At 39.5% G+C, this 24,109-nt stretch overlaps 1 protein-coding gene across 1 annotated transcript in view; it reads left to right on the top strand.

The window, feature by feature from the left end:
• Nucleotides 1-24,109, top strand: part of LOC132898050 (integrin alpha-X-like) — a 267,909-nt gene that overhangs the window by 96,672 nt on the left and 147,128 nt on the right. The window contains exons 9-11 of the mRNA XM_060939420.1: nucleotides 3,105-3,255; nucleotides 3,424-3,497; nucleotides 8,529-8,649. Coding sequence (XP_060795403.1) covers nucleotides 3,105-3,255; nucleotides 3,424-3,497; nucleotides 8,529-8,649 — 346 coding nt within the window. The remainder of the gene's footprint in view (nucleotides 1-3,104; nucleotides 3,256-3,423; nucleotides 3,498-8,528; nucleotides 8,650-24,109) is intronic.

The following is a 24,109-nucleotide window of genomic DNA, read 5'->3' as shown; positions in this document are numbered from 1 at the left end:
CCTCAGTCTCATCTCAGGCCACCATGCAAATAAATTAATTCATATCATGCAAAAACATTTGGTCAGTCTTTGTCAATCTAATGCCAGATAAGCCTTGAAAGCCAGCAAGTTTGCAAACCTACAAGCTAGCTTGTAATAAAGGTAACATTTTACAATAAGGGTACACAAATAAGCATATATTAATGAGGGAACTAATGCTTTCATGTTGATGAATTAATACATGATCTAATACTTAATGTAACATGAAATAATCAACTGTATACCTTAACACACACATTTAAGTCATGTACAGCCATTAAAATACCGTAACTGTAAAAATTGTTAAGTATTAATATACCTGTTACATGTTCTGTTAGTATCTTTAATTGCAGTAATAAATAGAATTGCAATCATTCACATTATAAAGTTTTTATTCTGTGACAATGTAGTTTCTGTTCTGTGCCCATTTATCAACAAATTAATATACAATTTTCTAATACCACATTTATTTTCACATGTAAATCTGGAAAAACACATGTCAGTTACACCCATACTCCACATTCAAATGCTTAGCAAACCATGTATATGTCCTGAAAATGCAAACACAGTATTTAAGCAAAATTAAAACTTTCTATTATTCTTTTTATGTTAATGTTCATCTCTAATATGTCACTAAATAAAGCTAAGCATTCACATTTGTGTAAAATCCTGTAATATTACTCTGCCTTGTCAGTCGACATGGTTCTTTGGCTTCTGTTCTTCTGTATTTTTCAGCTTGTAAACAAATGCAGGAGCACAGTTGTCCATGACATACTTGCCAACCCTCCCGATTTCGGCGGGAGGCTCCCGATTTTAGCCTCCATCTCCCGCCTCCCGATCGTATTTGTTTAAAACTGGATAATCTCCCGGTTTGGGAAATCCCTACCGCCAAGTTAAAAATACTCCCAATTATGTCCAATCAGAATTGTATGAGAAACACTGCTGACGTCAACTGATTTTTAACCAATCAACGAAGAGAACGACAGTCACTTCCGTAATATAGGATTCACCCAGGCTGTCTGACATTTTTTACAAGCAGTCATTCATCATGGCCACTAAACCCAATACCAAACAGCAAAAATATGAATGCAAATACCAGGTTGCATGGGAGAATGAATTTCCATGGATAAGCAAATGTTCGACCAGCCAGTTACACATTTTAAGGTAAAGATACCTTAAATCAGAATATAATGGACATTTGACTGTGAAATTAAACTAGTCTTCCATACCATTTCAGAAACAAACTGTACAACTTCTAAAGTGTTTAGTGAAATTTTGCATGACAGAGAATTTGTTTGATGAGTGTATCTGAATAGTGTGGTAGTGTCTTAGTGCTATTTTGAATTTCTGTTTGAAAGTTTTAAGTGAAAGTTTACAAGTGAATTATCTGGAAAGTGATTGATTTTGATAGAGTTTTGAGGTTTTAAGTGAAAGATTACTAGTGAGTGTATTTTGGTAGTACTAAAATTTTGCATTCGAGTGAATTTCTTTGTGGAGTATATTTTGATAGTATGGTAGTATTTATAGTGCTATTTTTAAATTTTGTTTGAAAACTTTCAAAGTTTGCAAATGAGCAAATTCCTTTGATACATTCCGATAGGATTTTGATAGTATTTCTAGTGCTTTTTAAAAATTCTGTTGGAAAGTGTTTAGTGAGAGAGATGCATTTTAGTAGTACTAAGACAGTGCAGTATTTATTTCATTGAGTTGTTACTATTTTGGTTAAATCTTAGTAAAATTTAATTTATATATGATATTATAGTTCTCTGTATTTTTACATGAGCTTACAGAAGGAAAACACATTTGATGCAATCCAATAATACTTTCATTCACTGTGACTATTTTAAGAAATTACCGGTATAAGGCTCCAGCTTGCCTGCGACCCTGTAGAACAGGATGAAGCGGCTAGAGATAATGAGATGAGATGAGATAAACATTCTTCTAAAGCATCACTTGTGTTATTTTCTGTGGGTCTCTGTATGTGTACAATATTCAGGCATGAGATTTTTCAGCTAAAAATCTGATTTAAGACTTCCCTTTCATTGTTGTTATATTAAAATTCAAGATGAGTATTATTTCAGATTTTTCACTCTGAGCTCTCTCATGCCTGATACATGAATCCCATAACCTAGAGTAATTGATAGAACAATATCAACAATTCAAAAACTCTTTAATTGTATAAATTTCAAATGGTTTGCAATTAATTGGGATCCACTGTTTTTATCGTTTCAACCACGCATCATACCCTCGTCCAATTGAAAATGTCGTTCACGCACTTTTCTCCCCCATGAGAATTTTGAAAAGTTGGCAAGTATGCCATGAGTGGAGCTCAAAGCGTGATTTGTATTTACATCAGTGGTGTAAAAGTGAATTACACCCTGCAACTGTAGGGGGACCCCAGGAGTGAAAAATACCAATTCTTATATAATAGTGCTTTAATACTTGCTTGCATATATTGATAAATGCCAATTACAGAGTGCAAAGTGAGTTCATGGCATAACTCAGTTTCACTTAGTGATACCAGCAAAATGCTATTAAATGCAAATTATGACTAAAATGTGAAAGAGCACCTCATAAACAGTGTGTGCTAATGATGCAGCTGAACCACTGAAGCTCATCAGCTAACCCAGACACAATAATTATTTCCCCTTTTATGCAGTAACACAATAGAACACAAACCTTTGTCCTAATTGAATGGCTTCTCTTATATTTCTTAATTTATGCATTTCTACTCTATTGCTTTCTTTCAATTCATTAATATAAAACAAAACAATTTCATAAAATTTGCATGATGAACTAATTGGGTTTTCATGAATACCACATTGTGTAAATGCTCCAAATACAACATTTTCCAAACACATTTGCTTGTATCCAGATTAATAAATGATGGTCAATCATTGTTATTGATGACAACCATATTACAGTACATATCTTTATTAACATATGATACTAGTATTAGTTTAAGTGAGAGATTTAAAAGTAGAAATACAAAGTTTTGGTATAGATTTCAATAGACAAAAAATGCATGTCACACTGGTGAACTGGAAAAATGTCTCTATTTAATGTTCTGATTTTTACTTCATTAGGTTGGTGATGCCTTTAAAAACAAGGAAGCAGAGAAGGAGTTGAAAACAATTGCATCGGATCCCGATGAAAAATATGTATTTACAGTGAATGACTTTTCACTATTGAAGACCATTCAAAGCACACTGGAAGAGAATATCATTGCAATTGAGGGTATACAAGAATATTTATCTTGGATACATTTTCCCTATCACTGTTGCCTTGTAATACATAATGTGAGGGCTCAGAATTCATTGTGTCAACTGAAAAAGAAAAAAAAAAAGATTTTTTTTCCTTTGGTACTTGCAATAACTGTCAATCTTCATATTATTACATTATTAGGAATCCAGACTTCAGGAGAATCTACAAGGATGGAATTTGCGCAGGATGGCTTCAGTGTAGACTTTGTTTCAAATGTAGGTTAAGCCTTTAATTTTTTTAGCCAGCATTGGTTGTTTATAATTTCATTGCTTCTTTTTTACAGTTAATAAAATACTGCCAATCTTGGGCACCTCTATATTACCCTACATAATGCATAAAACATCTGTTCAGACAAATTTATTGCTGTCAGCTAGATGGAGAAAGAATATTGTTTAAAATAATTTTATATAGGCTTTATCATGCTTAATTCCCAGATAATGGGGAAAAAGAAATACACATGGCCAAACACAAGCACATGACACAAACTCAGAACAGAAGAGTGTAGTGAAGCATTAGAAAGCTTAGTTTTTGCAGGTGGTGGCCCAGGTAAAACTTCATTTGTTTCAGAATTAAGTAAGATTCAACAAGTGACTCAGCATCCAGTGTCAGATATATTTTATGAATTCTTTTTTTTTAAAGCTGCTTCCAGTCATATGCTTTGACTGAAACATTCAGCTGTGTGTCATCAGCATAGCAGTGGAAGCTAATGTCACTGTTACAAAAAAATTATTCCCAGAGGTAACAAATGTGTATGGGGGGGCCAATGGCCTCAGAACAGAGCTTTGTGGAATAGAGATGTAAAGGATAATTGCTAGTGGTCAGTTAGATACTATATGACCTGAGCCAGGAAAGGTCCATTTCCTTTATCTCCAACATAATTTTACTCCTTTTATTCCATTAACACCATGTGGCAGCGGGGGCGTAGCCAAGCGTCAGACCGACGCTTGGCCATGCCCCCGCTGCCACACACCAATACACAATAATCTGTCTAAAAGAATACTGTGACCTATGGGATCAAAAGCCCCATTGAAATCAAGTTAAAACAAGCAGATGGACTCAACACTGATTAACGGTAAGTAATTGGCCTACAATTTGACTAGAGATGAAAATTGTTTCTTGGTGAGGCAAGCATGGAGTAAGTTAATGAGCTGAAATAACATTTTCTCCATGTGAAAATTGTCTGTTGCCTATTAACAATAATAGTTAATATTATTTAATCTCATCTCATTATCTCTAGCTGCTTTATCCTGTTCTACAGGGTCGCAGGAGCCTACCCCAGGGGTGAAAGGCGAGGGTACACCCTGGACAAGTTGCCAGGTCATCACAGGGCTGACACATAGACACAGACAACCATTCACACTCACATTCACACCTACGGTCAATTTAGAGTCACCAGTTAACCTAATCTGCATGTCTTTGGACTGTGGGGGAAACCGGAGCACCCGGAGGAAACCCACGCGGACACGGGGAGAACATGCAAACTCTGCACAGAAAGGCCCTCGCCAGCCACGGGGCTTGAACCCGGACCTTCTTGCTGTGAGGCAACAGCGCTAAGCACTACACCACCGTGCCGCCCTAGTTAATGTTATTGTTAATAATATTAACAATAATAGGCAACGGACAATTTTCACATGGAGAAAATGTTATTTTTAAAATAATGGATAAGTAGAGGCTCTTCGGAAGTGCAAAAAGTGTTCACCCTATTGTCTGGTGATTGCAAGTTCAAATCCTGATTATGCTAGAGCCTTCTGTGGCTGGAAGTTCAAAAGGGTAAAACTGGCCATATGGTAGGGATGGTGTACTCCCTCTCCCCTGTTAAATAACAAGCCCTTTTTACACAAATATTCCATAGTATTGACGTAAAGAAGGCACTTCAATATTCCAGCTTTAGTGATTTACACTGAACTAAATAAAGCTGGCAAGAAGCTGCTTCAGTGTATGTTTTCACATTACAAGTCAGTTTTCCGCAACCAGAGGTGTGATGTACGGTAACACAACAGAGCATCAGCCGACATATCTATGCGTCAGAAATATGAATACCCTGAGCATACATTTCGAGTGAACTGAGTGTTGAGGTGCTTTTGTTAGCCGCTACATTTATACGTCTCTTTAAACACAAGCAAAGTTGCTGAGCGCCAATATGTAATCTCATCTCATTATCTCTAGCCGCTTTATCCTGTTCTACAGAGTCGCAGGCAAGCTGGAGCCTATCCCAGCTGACTACGGGCGAAAGGCGGGGTACACCCTGGACAAGTCGCCAGGTCATCACAGGGCTGACACATAGACACAGACAACCATTCACACTCACATTCACACCTACGGTCAATTTAGAGTCACCAGTTAACCTAACCTGCATGTCTTTGGACTGTGGGGGAAACCGGAGCACCCGGAGGAAACCCACGCGGACACGGGGAGAACATGCAGGGACACGGGGAGAACATGCAGGCCTTTCTGTTTGCAAACATGCAAACAGAAAGGCCCTCGCCGGCCCCGGGGCTCGAACCCAGGACCTTCTTGCTGTGAGGCGACAGCGCTAACCACTACACCACCGTGCCGCCCCAATATGTAATCACTTCTGTTAAATAATTCATGTATACGGGAAGTAATAGGCTCGATATATATAATGTTTGTGTCCTTTATCCGAGCCAGCTTTTGGGGGGAAAATAAGCTTCTCACAGAAAACTGCAAATGGAAAGGCGGGGGGAGGCAATGAGGAAGAGAGGAGTAGAGAGACGCATACACGCAACATGTTTGTGTGAACAGAACTATGGTGAGGAGAAAGTGAAATAAGAAGTGATTTGAGGAAGAAAGGCATGTGGACCTTAGATGTCATAGACGGGGATGCTGAATTTGCACTGGTCTCTAAAAGAAGAATGTCAAGGTTAAAAATGTAACTCCTTTGTCCTGCTGGCTGTCCCTTTTACACGTCAATTCTGGCTCTGTTACTAACAATCGTTCTGTTTCAGAGACGGAAAAAGACAGACACCCCATTCCGCATTCAGACATTTTATATAGAACTTGAGGTGGAATAAAGGTTCCTGCTTTGAATAGGCTGTGTAAAAGGGGCTATAGCAACAGTAGCCAGTCCTGGCCATCTGTGAGCTCAAAAGTGCAGAAGGGGGCAAATAGCACTTTCCTAGCATGTGCTTCTTTGTTTATATATGTATGTTTTGTTTTGATTCATGCCTTGTCTTCACCCATCTTGTAATTGGTTTATTTCCCTATTGTGTCATCACTCTCACCTGTTTTCAGTTCTTCCATTGATTGGTTTGTCTATTTAAGCCTTTGTGTTTCATTGTTTCTGGGTAAAGCCTTGTCCATATATACAGTGGTGCTTGAAAGTTTGTGAACCTTTTAGAATTTTCTATATTTCTGCATAAATATGACCTAAAACATCATCAGATTTTCACACAAGTCTTAAAAGTAGATAAAGAGAACCCAGTGAAACAAATGAGACAAAAATATTATACTTGGTCATTTATTTATTGAGGAAAATGATCCAATATTACATATCTGTGAGTGGCAAAAGTATGTGAACCTCTAGGATTAGCAGCTAATTTGAAGGTGAAATTAGAGTCAGGTGTTTTCAATCAATGAGATGACAATCAGGTGTGAGTGGGCACCCTGTTTTATTTAAAGAACAGGGATCTATCAAAGTGTGATCTTCACAACACATATTTGTGAAAGTGTATCATGGCACGAACAAAGGAGATTTCTGAGGACCTCAGAAAAAGCGTTGTTGATGCTCATCAGTTTGGAAAAGGTTATAAAACCATCTCTAAAGAGTTTGGACTCCACCAATCCACAGTCAGACAGATTGTGTACAAATGGAGGAAATTCATGACCATTGTTACCCTCCCCAGGAGTGGTCGACCAACAAAGATCACTCCAAGAGCAAGGTGTGTAATAATCGGTGAGGTCACAAAGGACCCCAGGGTAACTTCTAAGCAACTGAAGGCCTCTCTCACATTGGCTAATGTTAATGTTCATGAGTCCACCATCAGGAGAACACTGAACAACAATGGTATGCATGGCAGGGTTGCAAGGAGAAAGCCACTGCTCTCCAAAAAGAACATTGCTGCTCGTCTGCAGTTTGCTAAAGATCACATGGACAAGCCAAAAGGCTATTGGAAAAATGTTTTGTGGACGGATGAGACCAAAATAGAACTTTTTGGTTTAAATGAGAAGCGTTATGTTTGGAGAAAGGAAAACACTGCATTCCAGCATAAGAACCTTATCCCATCTGTGAAACATGGTGGTGGTAGTATCATGGTTTGGGTCTGTTTTGCTGAATCTGGGCCAGGACAGCTTGTCATCATTGATGGAACAATGAATTTTGAATTATATCAACGAATTCTAAAGGAAAATGTCAGGACATCTGTCCATGAATTGAATCTCAAGAGACGGTGGGTTATGCAGTAAGACAACGACCCTAAGCACACAAGTTGTTCTACCAAAAAATGGTTAAAGAAGAATAAAGTTAATGTTTTGGAAAGGCCAAGTCAAAGTCCTAACCTTAATCCAATCGAAATGTTGTGGAAGGACCTGAAGCGAGCAGTTCATGTGAGGAAACCCACCAACATCCCAGAGTTGAAGCTGTTCTGTACGGAGGAATGGGCTAAAATTCCTCCAAGCTGGTGTGCAGGACTGACCAACAGTTATCAGAAACGTTTAGTTACAGTTATTGCTGCACAAGGGGGTCACAACAGATACTGAAAGCAAAGGTTCACATACTTTTGCCACTCACAGATATGTAATATTGGATCATTTTCCTCAATAAATAAATGACCAAGTATAATATTTTTGTCTCATTTGTTTAACTGGGTTCTCTTTATCTACTTTTAGGACTTGTGTGAAAATCTTATGATGTTTTAGGTCATATTTATGCAGAAATATAGAAAATTCTAAAGGGTTCACAAACTTTCAAGCACCACTGTATGTTCATTTCTAAGCCATGGTTACCTGTGTTTCTCAGGTCCTTGTTTTCTGTGCATCTATTTTGTCTTCCTGGTTTTGATCTCTATGGCTTTCATTGTGATTATACATAATCCTGTAATATACCTGTAATGTGACTGATGCTATGGATTTTAGCAATGATTCTTGTATTGCTCCAAATAAGCAAAATGTTGATTTCATGCACTTGTGACCTGTTTGTATTATCCTCATGTTACAAGAGTATTGAAAATCAGAGGCTGAATTCTTTGTTGAAGATGATGTGGGTTTGTTTTTTTTTGTTTATTTTTTAGGGGGACATAATAATGAGTGCAGTTGGAGCATTTCAGTGGAAAGGCGGTTATCAGAAATATAATAGCCTTGGAGTACCTTTCAACACCTTTCAGAAAGGCAACAGTCCTGACAGTTATTTAGGTGAGAAGCCTCTTAAAACGCAACCTAAACAATATAAATGGGGTAAAATTTTGAAAATCTTAATTTTGTACAGGTATCTATAAATCCCGAAACACTACTGGCCAAAAGTTTGTGGACACCTGACCGTCACAGCTATATGTGGGTCTTCCCCAAACTGTTGCCACAAAGTTGCAAGCATACAACTGTATACAACTCGAATTCCAAAAAAGTTGGGATGCTGTGTAAACTTAAAACAGAATGCGAAAATTTACAAATCACAGAAACCCTATATTTCATTGAAAATGGTCCAAAGACAACATATCAGATGTTGAAACTGAGAAATTTTTTTTTTTTAAATATATATGCTCATTTTGAATTTGATGTCAGCAACCCGTTTCAAAAAAGTTGGGACAGAGGTATGTTTACCATTGTGTTGCATCACCTCTACTTTTAACATCACTCTGTAAACATTTGGGAACAGAGAAGACCAACTGTTGTAGTTTTGAAAGAGAAATATTGTCCCATTCTTGCCTGATATACAATTTTGGTTGCTCAACAGTTCGGGGTCACCTTTTCATATTTTGCACTTCATAATGCGCCAAATGTTTTAAGTTGGAGACAGGTCTGGATTGCAAGCAGGCCAGTTTAGCACCTGGACTGTCTTACTACTGAGCCATGCAGTTTTAATATGTGCAAAAAGCAGTTTGCCATTGTCTTGCTGAAAGAAGGAAGGCCTTCCCTGAAAAAGATTTTGTCTGGATGGCAGCATATTGCTCTGAACTGTGCACTGATAAGCCAGATGGTCCTTCTCCTCTTTAGACTGGAGAACGTGGTGTCAATGATTTCTAAAAAGAATTTCTACTTTTGATTCGTCAGACCTTGGGACAATTTTCCACTTCACCTCAGTCCATCATTAAACAGCTCAGGCCCAGAGAAGGTGTCAGTCCTTCTGGATATTGTTTATATATGGTTTTAACTTGCATTTGTGGATGCAGTAATGAACTGTTTTCACAGACGATGGTTTTCTGAAGTGTTCCTGAGCCCATCCAGTGATTTCCGCGACAGACACATGTCTGCTTTTAATGCAGTGCTGCCTGAGGGCCTGAAGATCACAGGCATGCAGTGTCAGTATTCAGAGAATCTGGAGAAATTTCTGTATGCAAGACACAACTCTTGCATACAGAGATTTCTCCAGATTCTCTGAATCTTTTAATAATATTATATACCATAGATGTGATCCCCAAATTATTTGCAATTTTACATTGAGGAACGTTATTCTTAAATTGTTGCACTGTTTGCCCACGCAGTCTTTCACAGAGTGGTAAACCCCTTCCTATCTTTACTTCTGAGAGACTCCGCCTCTCTGGGATGCTCTTTTTATACCCAGTCATGTTATTGACCTGTTGCCAGTCAACCAAATTATTTTTTTGTTTGTTTGTTTGTTTGTTTTTTAGCATGACACAACTTGTTCAGTCTTTTCTTGCCTTTGTCCCAACTTTTCTGAAACATGTTGCTGAAATCAAATTTCAAAATGAGCATATATTTAAAAAAAAAATTCTCAGTTTCAACATTTGGTACTATTTTCAATTAAATATAGGGTTTCTGTGATTTTGGAAATCTTCATATTCTGTTTTTATTTGTTTTACACAGTGTCCCAACTTTTTTGGAATTGGGATTGTAGAATGCAGTAGTACTAAGATTTCCCTTCCCTTGAGCTAAGGATCCCAAACATGTTCGAGTATGATGATGCATATATTGTGGGTTTGCATTTTAGTGTTTAAGTATAGTAAATATACAGTATAACTCCATAAATTGGAATTTCACATTCGCAATTCACTTGAATATGGCAAATAAGGACTTGGGTACACCCTCAACTACAAAGTAAGAGCAATGAAAATACTCATTTACACTGTCAGAACTTTGGAATCATACAGAATGTGTTTTAACATAAAAAATTTTAAATATTTTAACTGCCTTTAAATTATTCACTTAAACCCCAGTAAAGTACTTCCATTTAAAACATTCTGGGGTGTGTTTCCTGATAACGATGAATCTTGCTGAAGAATGAACAACTTAAAGAATGACGTACATTAAGTACGAGTCTGTTTTGTGAGTGTTTCCCAAAGCCTTCAATATCAGAGATTTAACAAACAAATTGTAATAGTTCTTTATTGACTCTGCTAGTTGATAGTCAATCAATTCACAGTCTAGAGGTCAATTTAATAGATAAATCAGCAACCTAAACAGATGCAGGTACATGGTATTTGTAAATATTGGACAATAGACACAAGTGCAATCAATAATTTACAGAAATTGTTTGTCTGGAAGAGCTACACAGAAAAGATGGGAATATGTTGACACTGACTAGTATTAAATTAACTTGACTATGTTAATTCATGCCTGGCTCTGTAGTTTATTTGATAACTTTGCTGTTACATAATTTCAGGGTTTGGGACTCGATCCTGAACTTGGCTGGCTGCATGCAGTTTAATTTAATTCCAGACTTTTGAATTTGAATATACATGTTCAAATCATGTTGGCTGTACAAAAATAAACTGTGTTAATGCAAATCATTAACATGGAGGCAATTTACACTTTTGTAAAAATTGAGATTTCTGTCAGGACCACTTTCATCAAGGAACTTTATTTACATTACAATATTTGCAACAATTTGTATTTGGCGGGCGGCTCTGTTCTGGGACCTTTCTGCCCTTCCACGTGCATATGTGGAAAGCTTTGGGGCAGGGAGAATACACTTCCCAGCCCTACCATGTGCCTACATGGAAAGGGTAAAGCAAGGAGAGCCGCAGCAACCCCCCCATAGGGTACAGAACAGAGCAGGCATCAATGACAACAGAGATGACACTGATTAAGGTCAGAATATGGGACCTCCCTGCCCTTCCACGTGCCTATGTGGAAAGCCTTGAGGCAGGGAGAGCACACCTCCCTGACCTTCCATGTGCCTGCATGGAACAGCTAAAGCAGGGAGGGCAGCTTCCATGTGCTTACTTGGAAAGAGTGTATGTATGTATGTATGTATATATATATATATATATATATATATATATATATATATATATATATATATATATATATATATATGTGTGTGTGTGTGTGTGTGTGTGTATATGTATATATACATATATAATATAAAATGAGAGAGAGACATGCACACGAGTGTTTTACTGAGAAATGTGTCACTTGTATTCTTCATATGAACTGCATCCAGAACATTGAGTAACATATTGATGAATTGTTTTGATAAATTTGCTTACATTTTGTTTGTGAACGTGTCTATATAATAAAAAGAAAACCACGTTAGCATTAAGATATGAAGTTTATCTTCTCGTGTTAAACTCATTTTTCATATGAAATACATCCTGGACCTGAGTGACATATATTTAAATAATATTGGCTGGTTTTGAGTGGTCTATTAGATATATTCCATTTAGCTAGAATGATACTGAATGAGTCAAAGGTGAGCATATATATATATATATATATATATATATATATATATATATATATATATAATCTGTCTGTCTTCATATAAGCATTCTCCAAGGCCAACACTCGGTGCTGTTAGTGCGGCAGTCCAGTCACCTTCCAGCCAGTGAAGCATTCATCAGTAGTGTTAGTGAAGGCCAACATTAGTGCTGTCAAGCCAGTGCTATTGAGAGCTAGTAGCACAGGCTAAAGACCAAGAAACTAAGCTTTCTCTCTCCAGAGTCGTCTTCCACGCACACTCACCACAGTATTTTATTTATTTTATTTATTGTAATTTATTTAGTTGCTTTTAAAATCAACATCAACAACTATACACAATGGAGCTACCTGGCAGCCAAAATTCTCGAAGAATCTTCCGTTTTTAATGAAGCAAACCTAGCAGCCATGTTTGTTTACAAATTGTCAAAGTTGCTCACTAGCATGGAAATTTTACATCTCCATCGTGTGACGTGTTGTCTTGATAATGTGCAATATCATAACAATATTGCATGCTCATTCTTCATTGGGTAGAGCGGTGTAATACACAAAGGATAAGACTTTGTCATTGTAGTTATACAATGAAACTTGGTTTGGTAGCACTCAGAGAAAACAGCAGCAGTAAAAAAGAATATAAATAAAATAAATACAAGAGAAAGTAAGTGGGGAAATTGCAGTGTAGGCAGATATTGCACAATTATACTAGGTGTATTTACGTTCCTATGTGTAAAGTGATCAAGTCAGTAAAATAAAGTGCAGTGTAAGCAGATATAGCACAGATTGTAATAATTGTATTTACAATCCTGAATGTAAAGTGATCAGTGTGTTTGCAGCAACCTGTGTGTGTGTGTGTGGGGGGATGGAGCCTACAGCTCTGGGGAACAAGCTGTTCCCCAGTCTACTTATGTGTGTTCCGATGGTCCTGTATCTTTTGCCCAATGGGAGGGGGATGTTTCGATGTGGTTTTATATAGCAGACACCACAAGCATGTTCTAGGTTTGTCATAACGTTTATTCTCCTACTGCGCCGCCTAGTGGCTTCCACATAAACTGAATCTTAATCAGGATGAATTATTTAGTTATCATAACATCCCCCTTTTTTTTTTTTAACAAGAACTATCAGCATATGAACTCTTGTCACACTGTAAAGTCCATGACCTGAAAATGAAAAAGAAATTCTGCTTGGCATAACACATTTCTCATTTGTAAACACATGTTTACATTTGTTAACACTTTTAACAGGTGGCACGGTGGTGTAGTGGTTAGCGCTGTTGTCTCACAGCAAGAAGGCCCGGTTTGAGCCCCATGGCCGGCGAGGGCCTCTCTGTGTGGAGTTTGCATGTTCTCCCTGTGTCCGTGTGGGTTTCCTCCGGGTGCTCCGGTTTCCCCCACAGTCCAAAGACATGCAGGTTAGGTTAACTGGTGACTCTAAATTGACCGTAGGTGTGAATGTGAGTGTGAATGGTTGTCTGTGTCTATGTGTCAGCCCTGTGATGACCTGGCGACTTGTCCAGGGTGTATCCCGCCTTTCACACATATGCCGCTTTTCCACTACAAACGCGGCTGAGCCGTGCCGTGCTGAGTCGAGCTGAGCGGGGCTGTTGGAGTTGCATTTCGACTACAACTGCGCTGAACCGTGCTGGCTGGAAGTGGGTGGACACATTGGGTGGAGTTAGCGAAAGTGGGTGGACGTCACGTGATGTCGTTAAGCAGCGCAAACAGTGACATCAGTGACAGTGGCGGAACAAGTCAGAGCCGGGCCGGGGGCGGGGCAAATGACCGGGCCCTTTATTAAAGCTTATCATAACATCATTTTAGGCTACAAAATGTCCGCAACTGCGGTGTTTACCAATTTCAACACTACCGGGTGCAACTATGTTATTTAGTACATCAAGTCCTTCAAACGAACATGTAACTCAAACAAAAAACATTAGGATACTGTACATGGCTCATAATAAAACATCAATAGCCTATACTGCGCAAATTATTTGAAGGGCATACGAATGAGCGCTCAGAGGTTGCAACGGTGACAGGAAGAGTCAGAAATAAAAGGAGGGCGGTGCAAACCTCACTGAATGCACTGTGTTTACCAATTTCAACACTACGGGGTGCAACTATGTTATTTTGTACATTAAGTCCTTCAAACGAACATGTAACTCAGAAACAAATAAACAGGTGACATACTGTACATGGCTCATAATAAAACATCAATAGCCTACTGCGCGCATTATTTGAAGGGCATACGACGAGCCTTGCGCTCCGCGAACTCGTCCACGATGCTCTGTATGTCACTGATTCAGTGAGCTTTTAAGCGGTAGTCTCACGACCCAGATAGTAAACAATAAACATGGAGGACATGGAGTCGTTAGTGTTGCTGGTCTTGGTGCTGTGGCTTGTTGTCACCGACAACGCCAACAGATACTGGCAAGAACGTATAGATGAGGCGAGGCGCATAAGGCTTCAGAAATTCTCGTAATTCTTCTTCTTCCGGGTTTGCGGTGTTTACAGATCCCAGCGCGCTCGCGGGGCGTGTGTGGGCATGTGAGGACACTCCTCCTCACCAATCAGTGCACAGGGGAGTGTCTCCTCACGCCCCCAACCTCACTCGGCACGGCTTGGCTCGCTTCAGCCCCACTCCAAATCGGTGCGAGTTTTAGGGGCTAAGCAGGGCTGAAACGAGCTGAGTCGTGCTGGTTTTTGGTAGTCGAAACGCGAGCCGTGTCGGGCTGAAGTGAGCTGAAGTGAGCTGAAAAAGGGTAGTGGAAAAGGGCCAATAGTCAGCTGGGATAGGCTCCAGCTTGCCTGCGACCCTGTAGAACAGGATAAAGTGGCTAGAGATAATGAGATGAACACTTTTAACATATTTCTTTTTCATTCCTTTTTTTCCTTATCTTACTTTTTTGTTAATTGTTCCTAAATTGTCCTTTAAAATAGAACGCCTGTTCAAACATGACAAAGTTCATAGCTACTCCTCGACAAGCCTTCTTGGCTTGGTGACAATCTGTCCACTTGCTGTTTTGGTTGGGAGACTTGGAAGCTCTGTAGGACTGACATCTCTTTGTTGTGTTTTGTTTTGAATGTCCATTTGTTGTTGTTCCTCTGCGTTGTCACACAAATTCTGCAGTGTAACGTTTTGATTGTCCTTGTCTTTGGTTGTGTTACTTTTTTCCTTTGACTGCATCAGAAACTTTATGTTCCATCTATACACCTGTCCATCAGGTGTCTGTACGATATAGGATCTGGGCTGATCAGAAAGTCCAGTTACTTGAGCTGGATTCCATAAGCCATCTTGCCATATTCTGATATTGTCGCCAATCTGAAGCACTTTGGTTCCTTGATCAAAGTATTCTTTCTGTTTTTGTTGTCTTGTTTCCAACAACTGATGCACTGTGTTCAAGACCATGCAGGGTTTCAACATTTGTGACGTTGTTGGAAGTCTCGTTCTCACGCGCTGACCCATCAACAGCTGGGCTGGTGACGCTCCAATGTCCTCTAAAGGTGTACTCCTCGGGTTCAGTAAAGAGAGATACGGATCTTTTCCATCTGCTTTAGCCTTTTTCAGCATGAGTTTAACAGTCTGTACTCCTCTTTCTGCCATTCCATTTGATTGCACGTGGTGGGGGCTTGATGTTTTGTGAGTAAACTCCCACTCTTATTCATGAGAGCTGAATTGAGGTCCATTATCTGAAATCACTGTTTCAGGAATTCCATGTCTAGCAAACTGCGACTTAAGATGGGTGATGACTGTTACACTTCTTGTGTCTGACCTCAGCCACTCAACCTCGGTAAACTTGGAATAGTAATCCACTAAGATTAGATACTCCTGTTGGTCCAAGGTGAATAGGTCAACACCTATCTTCTGCCAGGGTCTTTCTGGAACACTGTGTGGATGTAACGGTTCTTTGGTCTGTCGTTTCTGATGTGCACTACACACATTACAGCTGTTCATCATTTCTGTGATATGCTGTGACATTCCTGGCCAAAAGAGTACTTCTCTTGCTCTGCGTCTGCAACTTTCAATGCCCAAATGACTTTCGTGAATGCGCTTCAGCATTTCAGCTCTCATTGCAGCTGGAACTATGAGTCGTTCTCCTTTGAATAGAATTCCTTCAATTACTGAAATTTCCTCTCTTTAATTCCAATACTTTTGTATTTCTTTTGCAGCTTGGCACTTTGTCTTTGGCCATTCATTCAGGACTGTTTCTGAGAGTTTGGTCAGCATCAAATCATTCTTTGTTTTTTTTCAGAAAAAATTTCTCACTTGACACAGGCAAGTTGGTGATCACCATGTGCACCTGAGCTGCTATGTCTTTATCAGGTGAGCTGGTCACTGGTAAGCAGTGATGGGAATAACGGCGTTAGAAATAAACGGCGTTACTAACGGCATTACTTTTTTTAGTAACGAGTAATCTAACTAATTACTTTTTACATCGTTATAACGCCGTTCCCGTTACTTACAATAAAATACTATGCGTTACTTTATTAAAGCTGTTCTCATCTGGCACGCTGCTCGTTCAGCCTTTCTTTACTCTGCTTTAGTGTGGGGCGGGGAGACACGAGACAACGGCACAGTAAGCCAATCAGAGTAGATTTGGACAACATACGTAGGTAGGCCCCGCCTACTGAGCGCTCTTTCAATCAGAAGACCCAGCGACGGCGAGCAGTCAGCCCAGCACTGCGCTTTCACATTGGAAATACAGCCATTACTTTTCATTACTTGAAATAAAAGGCAAGAGTGTTTACGTGCAATGCACATTATGTCGAGGAACAAAGCGTTTGTCCTCGTCAGTGGCCAGTAATTAGTAACAATTTTAATAACTACAAAAACATATTACATTTGATAGATGTCTTCTCACATTGTCCCATAAAAATATTAATATAGTGTAGATAACATTACTAATTGGTTCTGTTAAGTGTCCATTTCAGTCATCAAACACATTTAACATTCACTTTTATTATGATTACACTAATTGAATTTGATTTTTTTTTTTTAGGGGTAATTAGTTACTTTTATGACAAAGTAACTCCGTTACTAACTCCGTTACTTTTTGGGAAAAGTAACTAGTAACTATAACTAATTACTTTTTGAAAGTAACGTGCCCAACACTGCTGGTAAGTAAGCTCTGGACAATGCATCTGCGATGTGCATCTCCTTTCCCGGCTTGTACTGTACGTTCACTTGATATTTCTGCAGTCTCATTAAGAGTCTCTGTATTCTGGCTGGAGCACTGCTCAACGGCTTTTTCATTATCACTTCAAGTGGCTTGTGATTCGACTCCACATTAACTTCTCTTCCATACACGTACTGATGAAAATGTTCTGCTCCAAAGACAATCGCTAACATTTCCTTTTCTATTTGCACATAGCGCTGTTCTGTTTCAGTTAATGCACGCGATGCATATGCAACTGGTTTGTCCTCTTGCATTAAGACAGCACCTAGTCCACTTTTGGAAGCATCAACTGACAGCGTTACAAGGAGCTTTATGTCGTAGTATCTGAGCAAAGGCGCTTCAGTGAGCATTGTTTTCAATCTGCTGAATGCCTGCTGTTGCTCATCTTTCCACTGCCATGCCACATCATCTCTGGTAAGTCCATGTAGTGGCTCAGTGTGTTGTGACGTGTTTGGAATGAACTCTGCAAGGTACGTGACCATGCCCAGAAATCGCTCCACATCTTTTTTGCATTCTGGTGTTGGCATTTTCTTTACAGCCTCAATCTTGCTCTGATCTGGTTTCAAACCATCTTTCGAAAAGATATGACCCAGGTATTTGATTTCTTCCAGGCCCACTTTGCATTTTTCTTTATTGAGCTTGAAGTTCTTGGCTCTTGTTCTCTCTAGCACCAGTCTCAATCTGTCATTATGCTGTTCTTTTGTCTCACCCCAGATCAGAAGGTCATTTATGTATGTCTCAACGCCTTCAATTCCTTCAAACAGTTGTCTCACTGTTCTGTGAAACACCTCTGGAACCGAATTAATTCCAAAAGCAAGACGGAGGAATCTATAACGGCCAAAAGGAGTGTTAAACGTACAGAGGCGAGAGCTGGCTTTGTCTAATTTCAGTTGCCAAAATCCTGAGCTTGCATCCAGCACTGTGAAGTATTTGGCTTTTGACAGTCTGCAGGTTATTTCCTCAACTGTTGGTAGCTGGTAGTGTTCTCTCATTACCGCTGTATTGCGATCACGTGGATTCTCAATTTCCCATTGGGCTTTTCCACTATCACGATTGGATTTACCCACTGTGTAGGTTCTTCGATTTTTGTGATCACTTTCATTTTTTCCATTCTGTTCAGTTCTGTTTTTAGTTTTTCTCTTAGAGTGACAGGAATCTTCCTAGGTGGGTAAAAATTGGTGTCACACTCATCAATTCGAATAGCGTGTTCTCCCTCTAGGCAGCCTATGCCCTCGAACACGTCAGCATACTCTTTGAAGATATCCATTTCTTTTATTCAGTGCCGTCACCCTCTTGATGTTTGTTCACCATTTGTTCACATGCTTGAGTTCCAAGTATTGGTTTGGCATCTGATTTTATGACAATGAATTCCAGGAAAAAAAACTTTTCTTTTTGTATTTCACTGTCCAGTTGCACTTTCCTTTTACAGCTATTTTGTCTCCAGTGTATGCTGACAGTTTCACATTAGTTGGTTTAAGTAAGTTCTTTTTGCCTATTCTCTGAAGTAAGCTGTAAGGAATTACATTGGCCTGCGCACCAGTATCGAGCTTGAATTTGACAGGCTTGCACTCCAATTCTATTTCACCAGTCCATTCATCTGCTTGTGACTGAGTCTTTGCGTGCACAGCTTCAACGAAAAGACTTGCTTGCTGCTCAGTGATGTCATCATCAACTGCGTGCACTTTCCTCGATCTACACATCCTGGCAAAGTGGTTCATTTTCTCACAATTTTTACATTGTTTGCCATAAGCAGGACATTTGCGCAATGCATGCTCAGTTCCACATCATTTGCAATCAAACGTGCTTGCTTTGTCTTTCTCACTCACTTTCGTTTTATTTTGCTGGTCTTTTTTAAGTGTCTGCTTATGTTTCGGAGCGCAGGTGGCCAAGTGGTTAGAGCGCTTGACCGCTAAGCGAACGGTCCCTGGTTCGAGCCTCGGCTCGACGGGGATCTGGGGCTCGCTCCCTGTCCACACAGCAGTGAATGGGGACCTGGTGGAAACACTGGGGAAGTTAAAGGCGGCGAGGAAAGGAACTGGCCACCCTACCTCACTATGCCGATGGCCCAGGACAAGTGCGCTCTCTAACAGGCACTCCCCCAATGTACGAATCGTATATGGGACCCCCCCCTTTTTTTTTTTTGCTTATGTTTCACAGCATCTACTTGCTTGCTTTCACATGCAGAGGCTTGTGCACTGTGATCCTCGTCATGCATTTGTTTAATTTGTGCTTTAGTCATTTCTGCCGCGAGGCAAAGCTGCACTATAAAAAACAACCTATAGAATTTACCCAATTTATCTAAGGTAACAATTTGCATAGACTTTATTTGGGTAAATTTCAACCATTATTTTGAATAAATACCACCTACATTCAACAGCTATAAATTACTCAAAGAAATAAGGTAAATATTGCCTACGATTTTCAATAAAAATTACTCAAAATTATTGAGTAGTAATAACACTAAATGTTTAGCCATTATTTATGTAATTAATAATTATTAATAATTATTAGCTACTATGACAAATTAACTATTACCTATTCCAGGAAGGTTAGATTTACTTGAAGCTATTTTCAGACACAGCAGACGCCAGACAGTATTAAAGTCAACTTGTTTAATCAGTCACTTAAGTCTTAACATGCAACATATCCAATATACTGTATTTAAACAATGTAAAACACAATGCACACATATATACACTCACCGGCCACTTTATTAGATACATGTGTACAACTGCTCGCTGACACAAATTTCTAGTCAGCTAAACACATGGCAGCAACTCGATGCCTTTGGGCATGTAGAAATGGTCAAGAGTGGAGGGCACAGTGTAGATATAAAACAATTAAAGCTGTTACAAAAATAGAAAAAAATACACCACACAACTGTTTTTCCTCTTAGAGAAGTTTGCACATGTATTCATACAAATGAGAATAACTAAGAACAATTTAAGAAAAATATGAACACCTGCAGCACTCACCCAACAGTGCGTTTTACCAATTATTCAGATTAAGCCACTGACACAACACAACACAAGCTCTGTGTGTGTGTGTGTGTGTGTGTGTGTGTGTGTTCAAAAAAGACAAGAGAAATCTGTTTGTGTGTAGCTTAACCTGAGTAAAAGCAGTTCACTCTCTCTCTGCTGTGCCAAAGGTAAAAACCTTCCAAAAAAACAGTTAGTGCCAAGATAAAAGTTTAAGAAAAGGTTATTCTTGTACATATTTAGCACTCTTCTCCCCAAGACAAGTTTAGACAGTATTCACATAAATCAGAATAACTTAGAATGTGAAGTGATGCTACATGTGTTCATATCTCTTAAATGGTTCTCTGTTCTGCCAGACATTCAGGTCAACTGACACACACACAACAAAAAAAAACAAAATAAATCCTGCTCAACTGTTTGCGTCCTTGTAAATGTTAATTCTCAATTCCCTTCGAGACGCAGACTCGCTCCCGTCTCTTCTTCTGGGAGCACTGCATGCACGAGTGCTGTTTTCTGCTGAATCATGAGCACGGTACGAGCATGCTCCCATGAATCATTGCGCGTAGAATCGAGTAGGCTATATTTTAGTCATTTTAGGTAGTTATACCCTACCTACTGCGTTACATTATTTCCTGCCTAATATTTCTGATTATTATTTAATCCATTTTCATCACTTCAATTGGGTGTAGTTTACTCATTTCTCACCATTAGAAGTTTATACTCTATATTAATAGGTAGCGCCTGTATGATCTACCCCTTGCAATCGATTACCTTTGCTTACCTATTTTTTTTGTGGAAAAAATAATCATTTTTTATCAGTAAAATATACAACCCCACAAAATCATTTTTTACAGTGTGAGTTGCTTTTTCGAGAGTAATGTCAACCTCTCTTAACAGTCTCTCTCATTACGTCCGACATGATTCCACAGACAACTCGATCTCTAATAAGGGACTCTTGCAATTGTCCGAATTCACATGACTTTGCCCTTAGCTTTAACTCCGTGAGATACTGGCTAATCGACATATCCCCTTGCACACATGTGAAAAACTTATATCTGAATCATATAAACTTAAATCATATGTTATGTTGTTCTTGGGGTTACAGAAGTCTTCACACTTCGCCATTATTTCCGTCAGTTTATGTTTATCCTCATCTTCTTCAAATGTGAAGGTATTATACACTTCCACTGCCTCTTCGCCGGCAACATGAAGAAACCATGAAGACTATACCTTAGCTGGCTTGCTAGCGCCTCCAGTAGCTGTTAGATACAACTCAAACCTTTGTCAAAATCTTCTCCAGTTTTCCGACAGGTTCCCGTGCTGTAGATCAAGTCCAGCAGGTGGCTTAAGTCCTTCCATGTTTGAAAAACTGTTGTTTGCTTTATTAATATACTTCTGACACCATGTTTCGATGTGGTTTTATATAGGAGGCACCACAAGCATGTTCTAGGTTTACTGTCATAACGTTTATTCTCCTACCGCGCCGCCTAGTGGCTTCCACATAAACTGAATCTTAATCAGGATGAATTATTTACTTATCATGACAGGGTACAAACAGTTTATAACCTGGGTGTGTTAAGTCCTTAATAATGTTGTTAGCCCTCTTACATAAACATAAACTGTTAACACATTTGGTAACTTAGTCCCCACAATCCTCTGTGCAGTCTTAACTATCCTTTCCAAATCTCTCCGGTTCTCTGCAGTACAGCAGGTGTACTGTGATACAGTAACAGAGCAAGCTCTCTATTGTGCTCCTGTAGAAGTTTACTAAGAGCTGAGAAGGGAGTTTGGCTTTTTTAAGTTTTCTCCAGAATAAAAGCCTCTGCTGAACTTTCTTCACCAGGTGGGAGGTGTTAAAGGTAAATTCAGGAGCAAGAGCAATGTAATTCTCCTATTTTATTTTAAACTTTGGTCAAATATCTGTCACATTTTGCATTTTGTGCAATTTTTTTACCTTGCGCAATACCAGAAAAATTCAGTTGAAATCAAGCCATTTGAGGCAAATTGGTCCACCTCTGAAAAAGCTTGGCATTTGGATTTCCCAGGAAACGTTGATTTTTGTGATGTCACTTGCGGGACACCTCCTTCTGAATCCTACGTCAGCGCTGATTTGTTTATGAGAAAACAACCTGGTGGTTTTCTGCAAATTTCTTCAACGTTATCACATAATTATTAAAATGGTTAACAGATGTATCGTAGGAGGGTGTAGCAACACCAATCTTGATGGGATTAGTACTCATAATTTTCCAAAAGACCAGACAATGAGAGAGAAATGGGAGCGCTTGGTCTACACAGGCTGTGCACTGAAACTGTGCAAGCTCGCGCAGCCTGCTGGTGGTTCCGTAGGTAACATCACGAATCTGGCCCCAGACTCCCTTGGGATTTTTCCAGATGCATTTTATTTTATTTTTTTCTGCTGTAGCCAGATGGCCTTGTGCAAAATTACCCTTCTGGATGAGTGTGCAAAGGGACATACTTTCATATATAAAAAAACATGAAATTGGTCCAGAATATGCACTTTAAGGGTCCAAGTCAGATCCTTTATGATGTGGAGTCCCAGGAATTTGAGGTCATTCCCCCTCTCCACCTCTTCATTGTTTATGTGTGTGTGTGTGTGGGGGGGGGGGGGGGGGGGGGGGTTTCCTGGTTCTCCTGAAGTCCACAACAACCTCTGTTTTGGTTGTGTTCAATACCAGGTTACTGTCCGAACACCACTGGACCGGGTGTTGAACCTATTCTTTGTAGGGCTTCTCATTATTTTCTGATATCAGTCCCACTATAGTGGTGTCATCAGCAAACTTCATGATAGTGTTAGAGGAGTGGATGTGTGCAGTCATACATGAATAGAGTGAAAAGGGCTGGGCTAAGGACACAGCCCTGTGGTACTCCTGTGTTCAGGGTAGGAGTGGATATGTGGTTGCCCACCTTGACGTTTTGCAGTCTGTTAGTGAGGCAGTCCAAAATCCATGAGCAGTGTGTGGTGGTTGCTGAGCTTGTTTACCAGTTCATAGGGGGCTATTATATTGAAATCAGAACTAAAATCAATAAATAGCATCCTGACATATGTGTTGGGATGCTCCAGATGAGACAACGTTGTATGAAGTGCAACTGAGATTGCATCCTCTGCCGTTCTGTTTCCATGGTAGGCAAACTGGTGGCTGTCCAGATCAATGGAGATGTTGGCCTTGATGTAAGATAGTACAAGCCTCTCAAAGCACTTCATAATAATTGGTGTCAGAGCAAATGAGTGATGGTCATTGAGACACCTGACTGCTTGCTTTTTGGGCACAGGGACAACAGTGGTGCACTGCAAAAAATTATATCTTAGCAAGTGAAAATATCTTGAACAGTTGAAATGATCTAGAATTTCCTCATCATTATCTCTAGCTGCTTTATCCTGTTCTACAGGGTCGCAGGCAAGCTGGAGCCTATCCCAGCTGACTACAGGCGAAAGGTGGGGAATTTCCTATTAAAAGAATACAAGACACCAATTCTGAGATTATTAAACCTAGTTCTAGATTGCAACCAACTTATTCTAAGATGTCTTATCAAGTAAAAATATCTGTCCATGCAGCAAGAGAATTTCACTAGTATTAAGTAATTTTCTCCTCAAATTCAGTTTTCAATTTTTTGCAGTGTGGTTATAAGGCATGTGGGGACAAAAGCCTGCTACAGGGACAAGTTGAACATCCCTGCTAGTTGGTCAGCACATGACTTCAGTGTGTGGCCTGGCACCCTGTCTGGTCCTGCTGCTTTGGGGATGTCAACCTTCCTCAGAGTGGATCTCACCTGATGGTGCTGAAAGACAAGTACAGGCTCCTCCCTGGAGGATATTATTTCAGTTCTCGCT

This window comes from Neoarius graeffei, chromosome 14 (assembly GCF_027579695.1).
Source record: "Neoarius graeffei isolate fNeoGra1 chromosome 14, fNeoGra1.pri, whole genome shotgun sequence".
Taxonomy (NCBI): domain Eukaryota; kingdom Metazoa; phylum Chordata; class Actinopteri; order Siluriformes; family Ariidae; genus Neoarius; species Neoarius graeffei.
The sequence above is the reverse complement of the archived record's forward strand: the minus strand, read 5'-3'. Positions and strand labels throughout refer to the sequence as shown.